This window comes from Cnephaeus nilssonii, assembly GCF_951640355.1.
Source record: "Cnephaeus nilssonii genome assembly, chromosome: 13".
In the NCBI taxonomy this organism is placed as follows: Eukaryota; Metazoa; Chordata; class Mammalia; order Chiroptera; family Vespertilionidae; genus Cnephaeus; species Cnephaeus nilssonii.
Genome location: NC_137084.1, coordinates 25,328,563 through 25,345,815, shown reverse-complemented (window position 1 = coordinate 25,345,815; position 17,253 = coordinate 25,328,563). Strand labels below are relative to the sequence as shown.

At 36.8% G+C, this 17,253-nt stretch overlaps 1 protein-coding gene across 3 annotated transcripts in view; it reads left to right on the top strand.

Annotated features, from left to right (window-relative positions):
• Positions 1-17,253, top strand: part of ANO3 (anoctamin 3) — a gene marked incomplete at its 5' end in the record, with an annotated part of 271,320 nt that overhangs the window by 111,709 nt on the left and 142,358 nt on the right. For all 3 annotated transcript variants that reach the window (XM_079789410.1, XM_079789411.1, XM_079789412.1), the window contains 3 exons: positions 3,622-3,816; positions 4,851-4,922; positions 15,637-15,755. In XM_079789410.1, the coding sequence (XP_079645536.1) occupies positions 3,622-3,816; positions 4,851-4,922; positions 15,637-15,755 (386 nt within the window). The remainder of the gene's footprint in view (positions 1-3,621; positions 3,817-4,850; positions 4,923-15,636; positions 15,756-17,253) is intronic.

Below are 17,253 nucleotides of genomic sequence, written 5' to 3'. Positions count from 1 at the left end.
TGATTATGGTTTTGAGTCTAACATTAAGACTTTAATCCATTTTTAGTTTATTCTTATGTATGGTACAAGAAAGCGATCTAGTTTCATTTTTTCAATGTATCTCTCCAATTTCCCTCACACCATTTATCGAATAGACTAATTTTACCCCACTGTATGTTCTAGTCTCCTTTGTCAAATATTAATTGACCATGAAGGTATGGGCTTTTTTTCTGGGCTTTATATTCTGTTCCATTGATCTTTATGCCTGTTGTTGTTGGTTTTTTAATGCAAAAATAATGCTGTTTTGATTAATATGGCCTTGTAGTATATTTTGATATCAGGAAGCTTGATTCCTCTAATTTTGTTCTTCTTTCTCAAGATTGAGGTGGCTATTTGGAGTCTTTTATACTTCATATAAAATTTTGGAATATTTTTTCAAGATCTGTAAAGTACTCCATTGTGCTGGAGGCAAATTCTAGCAGGACATAATTATGCAAGAAGTTCATCAGAAGGCTGATGGACCTTGGGGCTTCAGCAGGGCTGATAATCTGCATATTATTACCTGCTGCTGAACAGCTATAGGCATTTCCCCTAACCTGATAACCTTTTCCTGTTTACCAAACCTTACCTTTGATATGCCCGTTTGCATTCCTAAAGGACCAATGTGTTTTCCAGTAAATAAAAAGCCATGAGTCCAGAGATTCAGGGAGCTTAGTCACTAGAGCTAAGTTTCCACCTGGCTCCCCCAATGCCTTCCAAATTTATATTTTTTGACTCTTCTAATTCATTTATGCACAGCCCTTCTCCATGTTCCTGAACCTTGGCTGCAGAAAGACTGCAGCACCATTGGTATCTTGAGAGGCATTGTATTGAATCTATAGATTGCTTTGGGTAGTATGGACCTTTTAACGATATTAATTCTTCCTGTCTGTGAATAGGGTATTTGTTTCCACTTGTTTAGTTTCTTTCTTCAGTGCCTTAAATTTTTTTTAGTACAGATCTTTTACATCCTTGGTTAAATTTATTCCAAGGCTGTTTTTTATGCATTTGTAATTGGGGATTGTATTATTAGTTTCTCTTTATGATAGTTTATAATTGATGTACAGAAATGCAACTTATTTCTGGATATTTATCTTGTATCCTGCTACATAACTGAATTCATTTATCAGTTCTATAAATTTTTGATAAAATCTTTAGAGTTTTCTATATACAGTATCATGAATAGCAATATTTTCTCTTCTGATGTCTTATGCAAATGCATTTTTAGAAAATGTATTTTTTTTGCTATTATACCTCTTGGATCTTTTTGTATACCCAAGTGAAATCGTCATTTTATTATATTCTTTTAAAAATTTGGGAGCATTTATGAAGTGCTCTTAGAACATTTGGAAAGGGTACTAATTGTTTTTTAGAAAAATCTGTTCTAAATATAGGAAATGACACATTTTCTGCCAGTTTTACAGGTTTATCTTTGAACTCAAGAGCTGAATATGTTTACCCATCCTGACGTTACCATGGTCTGCTTTCTAGTTATTAACTTTAAATGGGTAGTTATCAAGTATTATTTAAAGGTACCATGTAAAGCCATATAAGAAGAGAAATGGAACTTTGGAATATAGAAGAAAAAAGGCTGAATTTCCTCTGGGGAAGTTAATGTTAATCACGCCAAGCAAAGAACAGAATTGCTGGTTATGCCAAGCAGAATGTGATGACATTTGATGGGGAACTTGAAAAAGAAACTTTGTACTCTTTTGTACACAGGATATCTGACTTTCAGTTTGATGACCAGTATAATATCTTTGGAAACAATAATTCAGAAGATGAGAAAACTGCATTTGTATTAATGACATTTTGTCTTCAACATTATGTTCTCAATTTTCTTTGTGTTCATTTCTTTGTGTACAAATATTTTAGTATTTATGTGTTTATGAAGAATTTTCTACAGAATTTCTTCCTATGTATACATTCCTTTGAAGAAAATGTGTTAAACCCAATAATTATAAATAATAAAAACTCAGGAGAAGAAATATGCCCAAAATAATCAGTTCAGATGACCTTCACTGATAAGACTACACTGGTACCACCATCTGGATTAGAAGTTCCTCTTGGATGATTTTGTAATGGTCTATGAATATTATTTTAATGGTTTTTAATACAAAGATCTGCTTTTATGTATCTGTTTCCCCTCTGAGTACACACCATTTTATTCCCAACACTGAGTTAAGGCCTGGCTCAGAGAAAAACCTAAAAAATTGTTTGAAATTATTAAATAAATAATGGAAAGCTGAATGAGTAATATTAAAATATTAACTTTCATTTTGTATAACTCAGTTACACACATTGTTACCTCATAGCAGATTATTATTCATATATGTTATTTTATAGGGCAGTTTAAAATAGAAGAAATACAGTTTGATAGATGGTGGGTAGACATTTCCTGTTGATGGGTACCAAGAAGCATATGTTCCTTTTTCATCAAATATATTCCACAGTTCACCAAGATTGCAGATATAGAATTATCAGAGGCTCCGAGGTTTGCTTTAGTTCTGTGGTTTCTACTTTCAGAGCACTCTGCTTAAAATGTGTGTGCTATTTATACTAAGCCAAACAATAGGAAATAAACCATCTGAGATTGGGGCTCATGAGGAGCCATGGAGTTTTCTGGAAAGTTCATAGGCTTTGGAATCCAATGCTGTAGCTTTAAAACATGCAGTTCTGTCAGTTGCTAGATTCATGACCTTTAATAAGTAAATTTCTTAACCATTCCCTGTTTCATTTCCCATCTGAAGTGAGCTTTCTTTGCATACAGTTCCTGGGCTTCCCCTTATGGAGTCAGTCCAATGGAGTGGCATTCTTCTAGCACAGTGGTTCTCAACCTTTCTAATGCCGTGACCCTTTAATACAGTTCCTCATGTTGTGGTAACCCCCAACCATAAAATTATTTTCGTTGCTACTTCATAACTATAATTTTGCTACTATTATGAATTGTAATGTAAATATCTATGTTTTCCCATGGTCTTAGGCGACCCTGCTAGCGGTTCTCAAGCTGTGGGTCGCTCTCTCTGCATGAGGGGAGGGACTGTCACACTAAGCACACGATTGCTCTCTCTTGACCTCTACTTGCTGGCCTGTTTTTGTACTACACCATGCTAACTCCAGCTTCTCCATCACCATTAGTCACCATTAATGTGTATACATACATGTGTTTAAGGAAGGCTAGGTAGGGTATAGAAAGAAGGGCTCTGAGTATTAATAGTAATTTGAATGTTTATGAATTAGGTTTTATTTATTTTTCTACTTGAAAACCTAAATGGTTAGTTAGATTTATCCAAAGACAATCCAAATCATTGTTCTCATAACTCCCTCAGTGAACTTAAACATTCATTTCTTTTATACAGAACCTTTAAACATGGTGAAAGGCTAAACTGAACGAGGAACCGTTTATTTCTCAGAACTATATGACAAAAATCTCTAAACATTTTGCCTGGCAAAATACAAACAAAACTAATTCAATTCATTCTCATTCCTAAATGGTGTTATTTCAGAGTCCTTTCCAGAAGCAGCCTTCACAAGAATTAAAATTACTTGTTGACCTCTTTCGGTTATTTCTTGTTGCTAACTCGCACCTTTTTGGATTTTTAGGTATGAATGTAAGCAAGAGTGAGATAGCAAAAGAAACACCCTTAAAACCATCTCGGAGGTCCCTGCCTTGCCTGGCCCAGAGCTTTGCCTACTCAAAGAGCCTGAGCCAGTCCACCTCACTCTTCCAGTCCATTGAGAGTGAACCCCAGGCTCCCACTTCTGTGACCTCAATCTCCGCTGACAAAGCAGAGCAAGGTGAGCTCTATTTTCTTGTTCAAATTGTAAAGACTATGTTATTTCCCCCCAAACCATCTCTTCTTTCATATATTCATCCATTTCACTAGTATTTATAAAACTCTTTAGGAGGAGGCTGGCCTAGGAAGAACAGTACCCCGTGCCAGTTAGAGGAAAGGCCTTTGTTAGCCAGATGTGTTTTCAGTTCTGTCTTGCCTTGAAAGTCACCAACCCCATGCAAACCTAGACCTGGTCCTTGCTGTTTGCAGGGGAAGACAGACCAGCTCATCTGAAACATTGGCTCATTACCATTCCTGGTGAAAATTTATAAACAGAAAACAGAAATTGAGTAGAGTATGTCATCAATAATGAATTTAATTTCCTAAAAAGACCAAAGACTTTAAATAATATTGACAGTAAGCAGTGAGGATTTGGTTGTATGAACATGTGGTTGGACAAGTGTTGCCAACCAAATGTTGGCACTGAAGCCTTACATAATAGAAGGGCTGAAATATAGGAAAGCATCCGCCAGATGCCACATTAAACAGGCTTTGTGGCTGCCCTTAGGCACTTTCTACACATACTAGTAAATCTGCCAGTCTGAGGCACACCATTATGTTCACAGGAGTCAGGAGTCAAAATACAACCTGGCTACCATGTCCTTCAGTGGGTAGGGTGTACTGGTATTTTTATTTTCCCAACCCTTTCTAAAAGGCTTGTGTCTTATTAGACTATATTTCCTTAAAATTTCTTAGGGTTGCTGCTTCCTTTGGATAACTTGCAAATACCAATATTATCTTTTTTAATAATACTGTGAAATCACTATCTATTAATAAATGGTTTTTTTACAATCCATGTCCAATAAGGAAAATGGCTAATATATTTGTCCAGAGGATAAATGTATTAGAAAATATACTACAGATGTTTACTTCCCTTACTGAGTGAAATTTTACCTAATTTCAACTCAGTAACTAAAAATATTTATGTTTGGCTATCATTAGATATCAGTCACTGTGGTCATTTTTTAAAACTTTTTCTCTCTCTCTCTTTTTCAGTTAATGCTGAGGAGGATAAAAAAGACTCTGTACTTAAATGCTCTTTTGCTGACCTCAGTGACTTTTGCTTAGGTGAGTTGATTGCTAATATTTCCTTTATCTTTCCCCCCTCTCTAAGGTAAGCTGTCTTCTTCAAACCTAGAACATTATTTATTTTTTTAGAAAAAATATTCATGTTTGGTCCTTAATATTTGTTGGGTATGTGGAATATTCTGAGATTAAATTACTAAGATGTTTTATATGCAGTGTGACAGTCAAATAATATTTGTAAACTTGTAATGAACGACAGTCCTGTAACTGAAAAAATAATAAATATTTTCTGCTATTATTCATTTGGAAATTTCTTGCAATTCTCTATGAATGAGTACATTTATATTACTATGTTTAACATTATCTGTTGTTGATTTTTCTGTTGTGCTAGATGAAAGTTTAGCTCATTTGTATGACCTTTTGATTTTTCATAGTTATATTGCCATTTTAAATTTAAATCTCTCTACTGACTAAATTTGTAACTTTAAATAGTATATTTGCACCTTTACATCATGCTCTATCACATTTCAACACTATATCTTAACTCCTCACTTGGCATATACATTACAACTGTAAAAAGAATGCTTTCTGCAGATGCAATATCACTTCCTTTGCTACAGTGCCAAGCTCCCAGCACCTCTGTCCTCTTTTGAGTATTCCTAGAATCAAAGTCAAATAGATTCCCCTATCCAAACATCCATCAAATAGTCAAAATCACACAACATTATACTTATTTCATTGTTTATACCACAAGCTTTTGATAGTTTTATTTTCCTAGATTATGTGATATTTTTTTCTCCTTGGGAGAACAAAAATACCTCTTTTTCTAAATATGTTTATCATGTTTCAGTTTCTTGTTTTTATATCTTTTATTTCATTCTTCTTTAAGAAATTCTTGGTTCCACTGATGTTTCATTGGACTACTGAATAATTCTAGTTTCTAATGTCACACTTATTATTCTTTGTTAGTTTCCATTCTTGTTTTATTTGTTTCAGGGTAAATCCTTAAACAACTACCTTTGAAAGTTGATTAATGTGCAAATTTTTTAAGTAATTGTATATCTGAAATGACTTCAGTTTGCTCTTACTATTGATTGGTATTTGTTTGGTCATAAAATTTTAGATTAAAAATTATTTTTCTTGAATTTGGAGACTAATTCACTGTCATCTAACATCTGTTGTTACTGCTGGCTGATTCTTATTCCTTTGCAGTTGATATTTTTTTCTCTAGGTACATTTTTATTTTATATATATCCTATATAATAAAAGCCTAATATGCAAATAAACCGAATGGCAGAACAACCAGTGGAACGACCAGTCACTATGATGTGCACTGAACACCAGGGGCACATGCTTAATGCAGGAGCTGCCCCCAGTATGTAGGCCCCAGGCCAGCCAAGGCGGGTGCCAGCAGGGGCCCCCCTGATTGCCCTGCTGGTCACCCCACAGATCGGCCCTGATCGCTGGCCAGGCCTAGGGACCCTACCCATGCACGAATTTTGTGCATCAGGCCTCTAACACACACACACACACACACACACACACACACACACACACACACACACTAGAGGCCCGGTGCACGAAATTTGTGCATGGGGGGTGGAGGGTTGTCCCTTAGCCCAGCCTGCACCCTCTCCAATCTGGGACCCCTCGAGGGATGTCCAACTGCACATTTAGGCCCGATTCTACTAGGATCGGGCCTAAACGGGCAGTCAGACATCCCTCTCACAATCCAGGACTGCTGGCTCCCAACTGCTCACCTGCCTGCCTTCCTGATTGCCCCTAACTGCTTCTGCCAGCCAGCCTGATCACCCTCTAACCACTCCCCTGCCAGCCTGATTGATGCCTAACTGTTCCCTTGCCAGGCTGTTTGCCCCTAACTGCACTCCCCTGCAGGCCTGGTCACCGCTAACTGCCCTCCCCCTCAGGCCATCTTGTGGCGGCCATCTTGTGTCCACATGGGGGCAGCCATCTTGTGTGTTGGAATGATGGTTAATTTGCATATTACTCTTTTATTAGATAGGATAATTTATTTCAGAGAGGAAGGAGAGGGAGAGAGAGGTAGAAACATCAACAATGAGAGAGAAAGAGAATCATTGATCTGCTGCTCCCTACTGGGGTTGGGCCTGCAACTGGGGCATGTGCCCTGACCTGGAATCAAAGGTCAGTGCTCAAACACTGAGCCACACCAGCTGGGCTGTCTTTACTTTTGTGTTATAAAACTCTACAACCTAATGTTTAAGTGTATGGGTGTGTGCACATTTGTGTTTTAATTCAACCTGCCCTAGAGATTGTAGTTCTTTTATTTTTTCTCCTACCTCCTTTCAACTTCTGTATAATTTTTCCACAATTTATGCCCATTTGTTTGTTTCTTCCCCTCTTTCTTGAAGTCCAATTAAAAGTTAAACATTTTCTAAAAAAATGTTAAACATTTTTTTTTATCTTGTGGTTTTGACTTCTGTCTCGGTTCTGGGAGATTCTCTGAACCTTCCTTCCAAATGTCTTTTCATCTGTGTGTATATAGGTGGAGATAAAATAATTTTGTTATTTAATTTCCAAGAGCTTTTTATTCTTAGAATGTAACATTTTCAGAGAATGCTATCTTATTTTTTAAATACAATATCCCTAATCTCTCTAGTACCATTTGCAATTATCTTAAGTTTTCCTTTGCTTCTTAAATTTTAGTCTGTTTTTCTAAGGATCAGTTCTTATGCTTGTTTAAATTAGTCATTCTCTTTTAGGCTGTAGAATTCTCCAAAATTTCTGGTCTTTGATTGCCTATTTACACTTAAGAATAAAAGAACTGGAAGGCTGACTCAGAGTTCTGGATACATGGAGTTATCTTAGAAACTGAAAGACTTCACTTTCTGTTGTTGTTGTTAATCCTTACTCAAGGATGTTTTTCCCACTGATTTTTAGAGAGGGTGGAATGGAGGAGGAAAGAGGAGAGAGAGAGAGAGAGAGAGAGAGAGAGAGAGAGAGAGAGAGAGAGAGAGATATTGATTGGTTACAGGTTGCCTGCACTCACCCTGGGTGGGGCCAGGTTCAAACCTGCAACCCAGGTATGTGCCCTTGACTGGGAATCAAACCTGCAACCTTTCAACATTTCAGTGTGTGGGCCAACACTCTGACTATTGGTCCACACCAGCCCAAGCAAAACTTCACTTTTAAATGAATGGCTAAAAAGCCACTACATAGGTGACCCACTCAAGGTCAGATTGAGAACCTTACTCTAAAGGTGCAATTCCCACCTTAACTGCTCTCTCTTTTTGAATTTCTTTGGAGAAAATGTTGGTGTTTGCATGTTCTGTTATCAGACCTTCAGTTTTCTTCATGTTTCACCTTTGATTCTCACTCCTGTCCTCTGTTTCTTTTGCCAGCTTTGAGTCCAGACATCTCTAGGATTTGGCTAAGGAGACTTACTCTCCCTGTCTCTGCATATATTCTAGACTAAGCTACTCCATCTGCCAGCATTCTCCCATCAGTCAGAATTGTGCCTCTAGAAAAGTGTTGTAGGCTTCTGCTTTTTGAAGACTATTGTAACATCATGTTAATGAAGTCTCTAGAGGAAGGAACAACAAACAAACACAATTGAAATTTATTCAGCCAGTTTAAACTCTGCTTCGGTATCAATGAGTTAATAAACTGCTCTTTGATGAGATATTTTACTCTATGGACAAAGGGAGGAACCCTGAATTATAGGGGCATTTATTTTTACATCTAGAAATCTATTCCAAGAAAAATAATATAAAAAAACAATAATAATAATAATAATATCAAAACCCCCAAAACATACTTGTTTCCTCACAGTGTTGTTTACAAGTAATTATCAAACATAGAAAGGGAAGCAAATTGATTACTCTAGTGTTAGGGGAGTAGTTAAAATAATTGTAAAGCATGTATAGGCTAGAATAACACAGAGGTATTAATAAATTTATTGAACATTTAGTGCATGTTGCTATGTGAGGAAAATGTTAAATATAAATGTCAACCTCCTCTCATGTTAGTTATTAACTTAACATGTATTAGAAAAGAGCTAGAAAGAAATATATAAGCCTTACCCGGTTTGGCTAAATGCACAGAGTACCGGCCTGTGGACTGAAGGGTTCCGGGTTCAATTCTGGTGAAGGGCACATGCCCAGGTTGTGGGCTCGATCCCCAGTGAGGGGCGGGCGTGCAGGAGGCAGCTGATCAATGATTCTCTCTCATCATTAATGTTTCTATCTTTCTCTCCCTCTTCCTTTCTCTCTGAAATCAACAAAAAGTGTTTAGAAAAAGAAATATACAATATTCTAGCTAATAGTATCTTTATGTGGTAAGATTATCTGTGGCTGTTATAGTCTTCTTGCTGTCTGTTTCTTCTTTTTTTCTTTCTAACATATGCAAATATTATAGAACTAGAGGCCCAGTGCATGATTTAATCATGCACCTGGTGTACCAGCTGGCTGTCTGTCCGCTGGTGCCCCAGGCCTTCCGAAAGCCTCCCGCGCGGCGGAGGCTTTCGAAAGGCCTTGCGCCGGCGCAGCTTTTGATCGCGGGGGAGCCGGCTGTGTGTCTGTCCGTCCGCCGGTGCCCCAGGCCTTCCGAAAGCCTCCAGCTCCGCGGAGGCTTTCGGAAGGCCTTGCGCCGGCGCAGACAGACAGACAGCTCCCCCGCTTTGGCTTTTGATCGCGGGGGAGCCGGCTGGCTGTCTGTCCGCAGGTGCACCAGGCCTTCCGAAAGCCTCCGGGGCAGCCATGACACAGACGCTGAGCTCGCGGCGCCATTGGCGCCGCGAGCTCAGCGTCCTGCTGGCCCAATCAGCTACCCCGGCCACCCTGAGTCCCGCCCCCTGCGCCTCCTGCTGGCCCAATCGTGGGCGTAGCGGAGTGATGGTAATTTACATATTACCATTTTATTATGTAGGATGTGTAGAGAAAAATATTCACATTAGAATTTTTTGGTAAGTAGGGTAAAATGCTCATATTTCAGTCAAAATAGCATACATTTCTATGAATAGTTTTCAAAAACTGAAAGGTAAAACTAGTTTTTATTCACCTAGTACTTGGAATAATATTGATACTGAAAGGTTCTATCAATTCTGACCCTCCATTCATAGGCAATCTAATTTTTTATTTATTTTTCCTATAACAGTGACAAGTTTACTCAACTTCCTCTTTGGCCTTTCTCTGTTATCACGCAAAGTTTTCTTTATTATTTTTTAAATTAAATTTATTGGGGTGACATTGCTGAACATAAACATATAGGTTACGTGTGTGGATTTCTAAGTTACAAAATCTGTATATACTACCATGTGCCCACCACCCAAAGTAAAATCCTCTCCTGTCACCTCATATTAGGATCCCCTTCTCCCACCACCCACCTCTCTCAGGCAACCACCTCATTGCTGTTTGTGTTCATGTTTTTCAGTATTATGAGTAAAATCGTATGGTTCTGAGATTTTTCTGTCTGACTTATTTCACTTAGCATAATGTTCTCAAGGTCCATCCATGTTGTTGTAAATGATGCTATTTCATCCTTTCTATGAGTAGTATTCCATTATGTATATGTACCACATCTTCTTTATCCGGTCCTCTATCATAGGGTGCTTTTGTTGTTTCCATGTTTGGGCCACCCTGAATAATGCTGCAATGAAAATAGGGGTGCTTTTATCTTTGCATAAATGATTTCGAGTTTTTCAGGGATATACCCAGGAGTGGGGTTGCTGGGTCATATGGTAGCTCTACTCTTAATTTTTTGAGGAGTCACCAGACTGCTTTCATAGTGGTTGTACCAGTCTATATTTCCACCAGCAGTGAATGAGGGTTCCCTCTTTTCCACAACCTCTCCAACGCTTGTTATTGCTTGTCTTGTTGATAATGGACACTCTACCAGGTGTAAGGTGGTATCTCATTTAATTTGCATTTCCCTAATTGCTAGTGAGTTGAACATCTTTTCATATATCTATTGGCTGTTTGTATGTCTTCTTGGGAGAGATGTGTTTTAGGTCCTCTGCCCACTTTTTGATGGGATTGTTTGTTTGGCGTTGAGTTTTATGAGTTCTTTATATGTTTTGGAAACTAAACCTTTGTTGGAGCTACTGTTTGCAAATAGCATCTCCCATTTGGTTGACTACCTGTTTGTTTTATTGTCCATTTCTTTTGCTGTGCAGAAGCTCTTCAGTTTGATATAGTCCCATTCATTTATTTTTTCTTTTACCTCCCTTTCCTTTGGGTTCAAGTCCATAAAATGTTGTCTACCACCCAGGTCCATAAGTTTGGTACCTATATTTTCTTTGAGCAAGATTTACATTTAAATCTGTTGGCTTGCTGGAATTGCCTGTGATCAATGCATTTGAACTGGGGCTTTTCCTATTTATAAATTAAATCCAAATAAAGCCAGAATTAACAAAAAGTGTTAATAATCTTACCCAATTCTTACTTTATAACCTCGAAGTGAATTTATTTTATAACCTGCAGACATTAGGCTCTGAGTTCCCATTAGTGAACACACTGGTGACTCATTCCTGTTGTCTACATCAGCCGTTCTCTGATGGTTCCACAATAGAGGCAGGAGCTTTTAAAACTCCCCAGGTCCCACCTCCAGAGAATCAGTTTAAATGCTTTGGGTATGCAGTCGGTAGCCATACTCCTAACTATTCCCCATGTAAATATTAAATAATGTGTAGCCTAAAATCTGTATCTCTGAGTACATTGTTAAGGTACTTTTTTATAATGCTTTAATGATGAGCGGAGTTATTTATAACACCATTCTGAATGACTGCAGATTACTTGTGTTTCTTATGATACTGTTTTTGTGCGCGTGGCATAGAAACAGTGCTGGCTTATTAAGCTCCCTAATTAAAGGAAGATAGTCACCAGAAGATTCATCTCATATACAATGTCAAAAATAACATTTCATCAAAACAAATATATTCAGAGTATAAAGGTCTTTTCTATAGTAATTAATTCTGAAAGAGGTTACTAGTGCTAGTTATTTTCTGATAAGAAAACAAAAACAAGAACAAAAACAGATCCAGAGACAGAGAAGCATCGATCAGACCATTAAACTCAGAGGGAAGGTAGGGGAGGGCAGGGGTAAGGGGGAGAGATCAACCAAAGGACTTGTATGCATGCATATAAGCCTAACCAATGGACACAGACACCAGAGGGGTGAGGGCATGAGTGGGGGGTGGGGGTGGAGGGGCAATGGGGGGACAGGGACACATATGTAATACCTTAATCGATAAAGAAAAAAAAAAATCAAAAAAAAAAACCTTGTCCAGAATATCCATATAGGTGGTAGAGTTTGTACATCACCTTTCACTAATAATTCTCCCAAGTTAGTAGTAGTTAATAACCTGCCACTTTAATCATGCAAACCTGTCTATTCCATTCCATGCTTCTTGTTTTTAACAGCTTGTTATCACAAATATTAAAATTTTATCTAAATGTTTAATATAATTGGATGCCCTATCCCCATGTTTTTTTTTTTTCTTTTTTGTTCAATAGGTCTCAACCATTTGACATACTTGACTTGTATTTATATCTCTCCAGGCATTGTACCTCATACTCAATATTTTGGCATTTCCCAGCATCATTCTATCATTTATTCAATTTAGAGAAACATCACAGCTCCTTAAGGATTTAAAACATGTACACATGAGGTGTTGGCCTTCATAATGAAAGTGAGAATGAAGCTCTGGCTGACAGTAGTATATCACCAAGTATTCTAGGAATCCATCTGGATATAACACCTGGTTGGGAAATGCTATTTTAGAGTCATATGTATAATTTATATTTTTAAAGTCATCTTTAAGAAGAGGTCAAGCAAAATGACATCAACTATAACAAGAGTGTAATTAAATAAAACATGAGTATTTTAGGAATACGTGCTCACTTTTAAATTCAACAAAGTTACATTCTCTAATTTTTCTTTTAGAGCTCAGACTATTAGCTTCTAGCATTGGGTTGGTTAATGCATGGGAATTTCCAAGCACTAACAAGCTCTGATATAATTTTTGGAACCTGACTAATGCATCTAAGTAATGGCTTTTCTTTTTTACCGTGAACTACTTTAACTGCCCTATAAGAATATTAATGCTGTGGCAGAGTGAACTGTGTGTGGTCACTGAGGATTGATATTTCTCATTGTTCAACATTAGACATATAGAGGAAGGAATATTAATAGCTTATTGGTTCAAGGCGGGGAATTTCCACATAAGTTATCCAACAGGACTTTTAGTATAATATAGATGCAATGCTGTTTTCCCACCCAGACTTTGGTCAAATCTCCATTCTTGTACCTACTATCTGTGTGACTGTGGCATATCATTAACCTCTCTGGGCCTCAGTAATTTCATTTGTAAATTGGGATTAATTATCCTTACTTTGCAAGATTGCTGAGTTAAATGAACAGGCATGGCACATCATTGTAGAGGTTTAAAAAATATCTGTTCATTGCTTTATGCAGTAATTAGGTTTATCTTTCAACACCCAATTCTGCTAAGCTCAAAGATATCTTCACAAACCAGCTGTTCCTCTTATCACCCAAATGGCAGAGTGGAATAACAATAATTTTACTGAACTCTTACTGCACAACTCTCTACCTGCTTTATCTCAATTGTCATAACAATGATTTAGGTAAGGTAGTATTAACAGCCTATTTTTACATATGAGGAGCCGGATTCATTAAGAGATAAAATAATTTGCCAAATGCCATAGCTAGCCAATGGAGAACTGAGATTTCAACTCAGGAAGTTTTAATCCCCTGCCTTCTCTCTTCATCACCACAATAGGAACAGAGGCCTCTAAGGTGAAAAGTGCTTAGTAATGCCCATAGAACACTAGCTCTGCAAGATGTTAATCAGTATAAGGATGGAAGCTGTGAACGATTGGGACGTGGGTACATTGCATGCTAAATATACATTGGAGATCATTGATTTTAAAAAGCTAATCAGATTGATAGATTTAGACTTTTGTTGTTTGGTTGTGATTGTTGGTTTGTTTTTTTCATTCTTTTTATTGCCACCTCTGAGCCTTTAATTCTTTTCATAGAGCAGCTCATGAAGCCAGGCACCACTTCACCCTGTGCCCCCAGCCACACAGACATAAGCACACACACAGTCACTCTCACACACACACACACATACACACACAGTCATTTTGGAAAGTGCTAATCCATGTGATAATCAATTTGAAATCCTGTGTGACAATAATCTTGTTCATCAATCCTAGAAACCCTGGTACTATCACCCACCCATTTTTCTTGTTAGTATGCAGGACAGAGCAATTCATATTAAGAGATGCTTGATTCTGCCCATACCTGTGGTGCTGTAAAATCAGATAACTTTGAAATGAAATAAATAGGGCTCATTAAGAGCAACATAATTTGAGTCCAACGAACCAAAATATAAATCTGTCTAATCTTGTGAAATCAACATTTTGCTAATGTTATAAAACAACTCCCTCAGGAAGTGGTTTATATGAGACAGTTAAGGCACTGTTGCTTTCTATTAGCATAATAGTTTAGCGTGGTGGAGCTTCATTGAATTTCTTGAAACAGTTGTAGTCAAATGAGTATTTGGTGATTTTGCTTTTGTTCTATAATCTTAGATCATTTCCACCAACTTTTGTTATTTTTTTTCCAACAGTGTTTCTTATTAATATGGTGTAAAAAGAACTTTCTACTAATGTTGCCAATCTATTTAATAATTGTAGAAATAAGAAAATTGCACTGAAAGAACATATTGTTTTTCCAGTTGTGACAGCCTTACAGTCGCTGTAAACTTTTTCAAATTGTTTGTTAAAGACATTAAATAAGTTCTCTGGGCTCAGTTATGAAATTACATTCAGAATCTGACACTGCACCACTTTCTGCTACAGGTGCTGTGCTCACTACTACACCTCGGTCCAGTCTGCACCATCTCTGGGCAGAGTGATATAATACCTCCTAATTGGTCTCTGCTCCAACTCTTACCTCCTGATATCAGTTATAGGAGGCTTTAATAAAAAGGAAATTAAATATCATTCTTTCTCTACTCAAATCCCTCCATATTTCCTATTACATTTAAAATATAAACTCCTTACTATGGCTTCTGAGGCCCTAAAATATACCTGGGCATGGCCTCTCTAGGACATTCCCTAATGCTTCCTTTTACTAACAATGAATGCTGCAGCCAATCCTAACGTCTTTTGTTCCTTGTTCATAATAACCTTTCTCCTATCCCAAAGCCCTGATAGAGATTTCACGCGAGCTTCATTTCGTGTCTCCAAATCTGTATAAACTGAGATTATGTGGTTTATTTTTCTCACTCTGTTTCCAGAGGACAGAGACTTTGCCTGTAGCCTAGAATCAACAGTACCTGTTGCATCCATGGCCTGTGTGGCTATATGGTTAGAGTGTTGACCCTTTGGAGCAACACCTGTTAGGAATCTTGAATTCTTACAAATATCTCTACATTCAGGTGGAAGAGAGGTGGTGTCCAATAAAATTTGCATAATTCTAATTTTATTTTTAAAAAGTTGAAGTGCATTAAGTAGCAGAAATGCATTTAATTCTTATGAAAGTTACTTTATTGTCAGTATTAATCCACTAACAGGTGAGGTCTCATGTTATTAATTTTTTTGTTTACTTATTAAATGGATGGGTCATAAGAAAATTATACTTGGCTGAGCCTTGGGAAAATTTAGGGGGGGGGAGGGAAGAAAAATTAGTCCATGTAAAGAGAGAGAAAAGAATAAAAAAATGGATTTAATTGTCTTTGTCTCTTTTCTAGCCCTAGGAAAAGATAAGGATTACCTGGATGAATCAGAACATGCTAATTATGACCGATCTCGGCTAATTAAAGATTTTGTTCCCAAAGATGATTCTGAATCCAAGAAAAGATTGTCTAAGGTAAGGTAAATTAAACTATTAATAAAACGATTTTGAGATCGTAACATCTAAAAACTTTCAACGTTTTTCAGTAGTAATCTATACTGTGCTGGAAGGTGTAAGAAAGCACAAAGTTGAATGCACATATCTAAGGACTCAAAATTGAAAAATAATGTGTAGACATCATATTTATTTTATTATCCAAAATAATTTTATAAAATAATCTGAAATATAAAATTATTCAGTAATATCTTCTTTAGGGGTTAGTCCATCATTTTTTTCATGTTTTTTTGAAAGGCAGTATGGTTTTAATGAATTAATGATTTTTAGTATCAAATGGACCAAGATTTGAATTCCACTTCCACTACTTAATAAGTGTGTTAACTTGAGCAGGTTATGCTCACTTAGCCTTTTTTCTCTGTCTGTAAAATCAGAATCATGTCTGCTAGACAGAAATCTTTGATGACTATGTGAGATAATCATATGCAAGTATCTGGAGCATAGTAAAAGCTGTCTATATTGTTGGTTTGTATAACCTCACTGAAGCTTAGATCATCAACAAATGGGTAACTGGGTAGAGTTGAGTTTTAAAAACCCTGGCTCCAGCAGTTGCACCATCCTTCAAAATCAGACTCTTCAAAGCATGAGTGTGGTTGTTCAACACCCTTTTGATGTGTTCCAAGACAAATCCTGACTCAGTCCAAGTTTATTTTTTTCTTATTATTATTTTTTATTTTTATTGATTAAAATATGAATACTTTTGTAAAAGAAATTTTCAGTTTAACACAAGGAATCATAGCTTTCATTGTCACTGCATGGTTAATAATCATATTTGTGAATAAATCTTTCTCTGTGATGTTTGCTTTGGTTTGGCTTGGATTAATTTTGCAAATCCCTTTTTAGTCACCACCAAAACATTAGTGAAGAAATATGGCAGAATTTAAATATTACTATTACAAAAGAGACCAAACTTTAATAAATATATGCTTGCGTCAAATTCCTTCAATCCTATTTGATTTTGTTTAAAGGAGTCATTATTTTGTGCCAGTAATTCTTAGATTATTCACAAGCCAGGGGTTGCTCTCCTTGTGTTTACTTCATCTGTCTCTGTGTCTGATTAACACAATGGGTGTTCAGAGAGTTTCTGTTATCTGTAAAGCATTGTTCCAAGTAGTTTGACAGGAGGAATTACAAGAAAAATTGAGTAAAAAGACATGTTGTTTCTTAAGATACCTGTATCCTCAACAGAAAGACAAACACAGTATACTTCAAAGAATTAGAAAATGAACTAAGATTAAATGAAATTTGTAGATCTGCTTCTCTAGGATTTACAGCCATCAACGATCCCCTCCATTTCATTTCTGCTCAACAGTAGTCATTTCCCAAATCTCACTGACTAAACTTGAACTTCAGAATATAAAATTAAGAAGAAATAGTTAAACCTGCATGCATATTTTGGTTTTGACATTAAAATAGGAGATGGTGTGTGATGATGGTAACAGGCCACAGTTGTTCAATT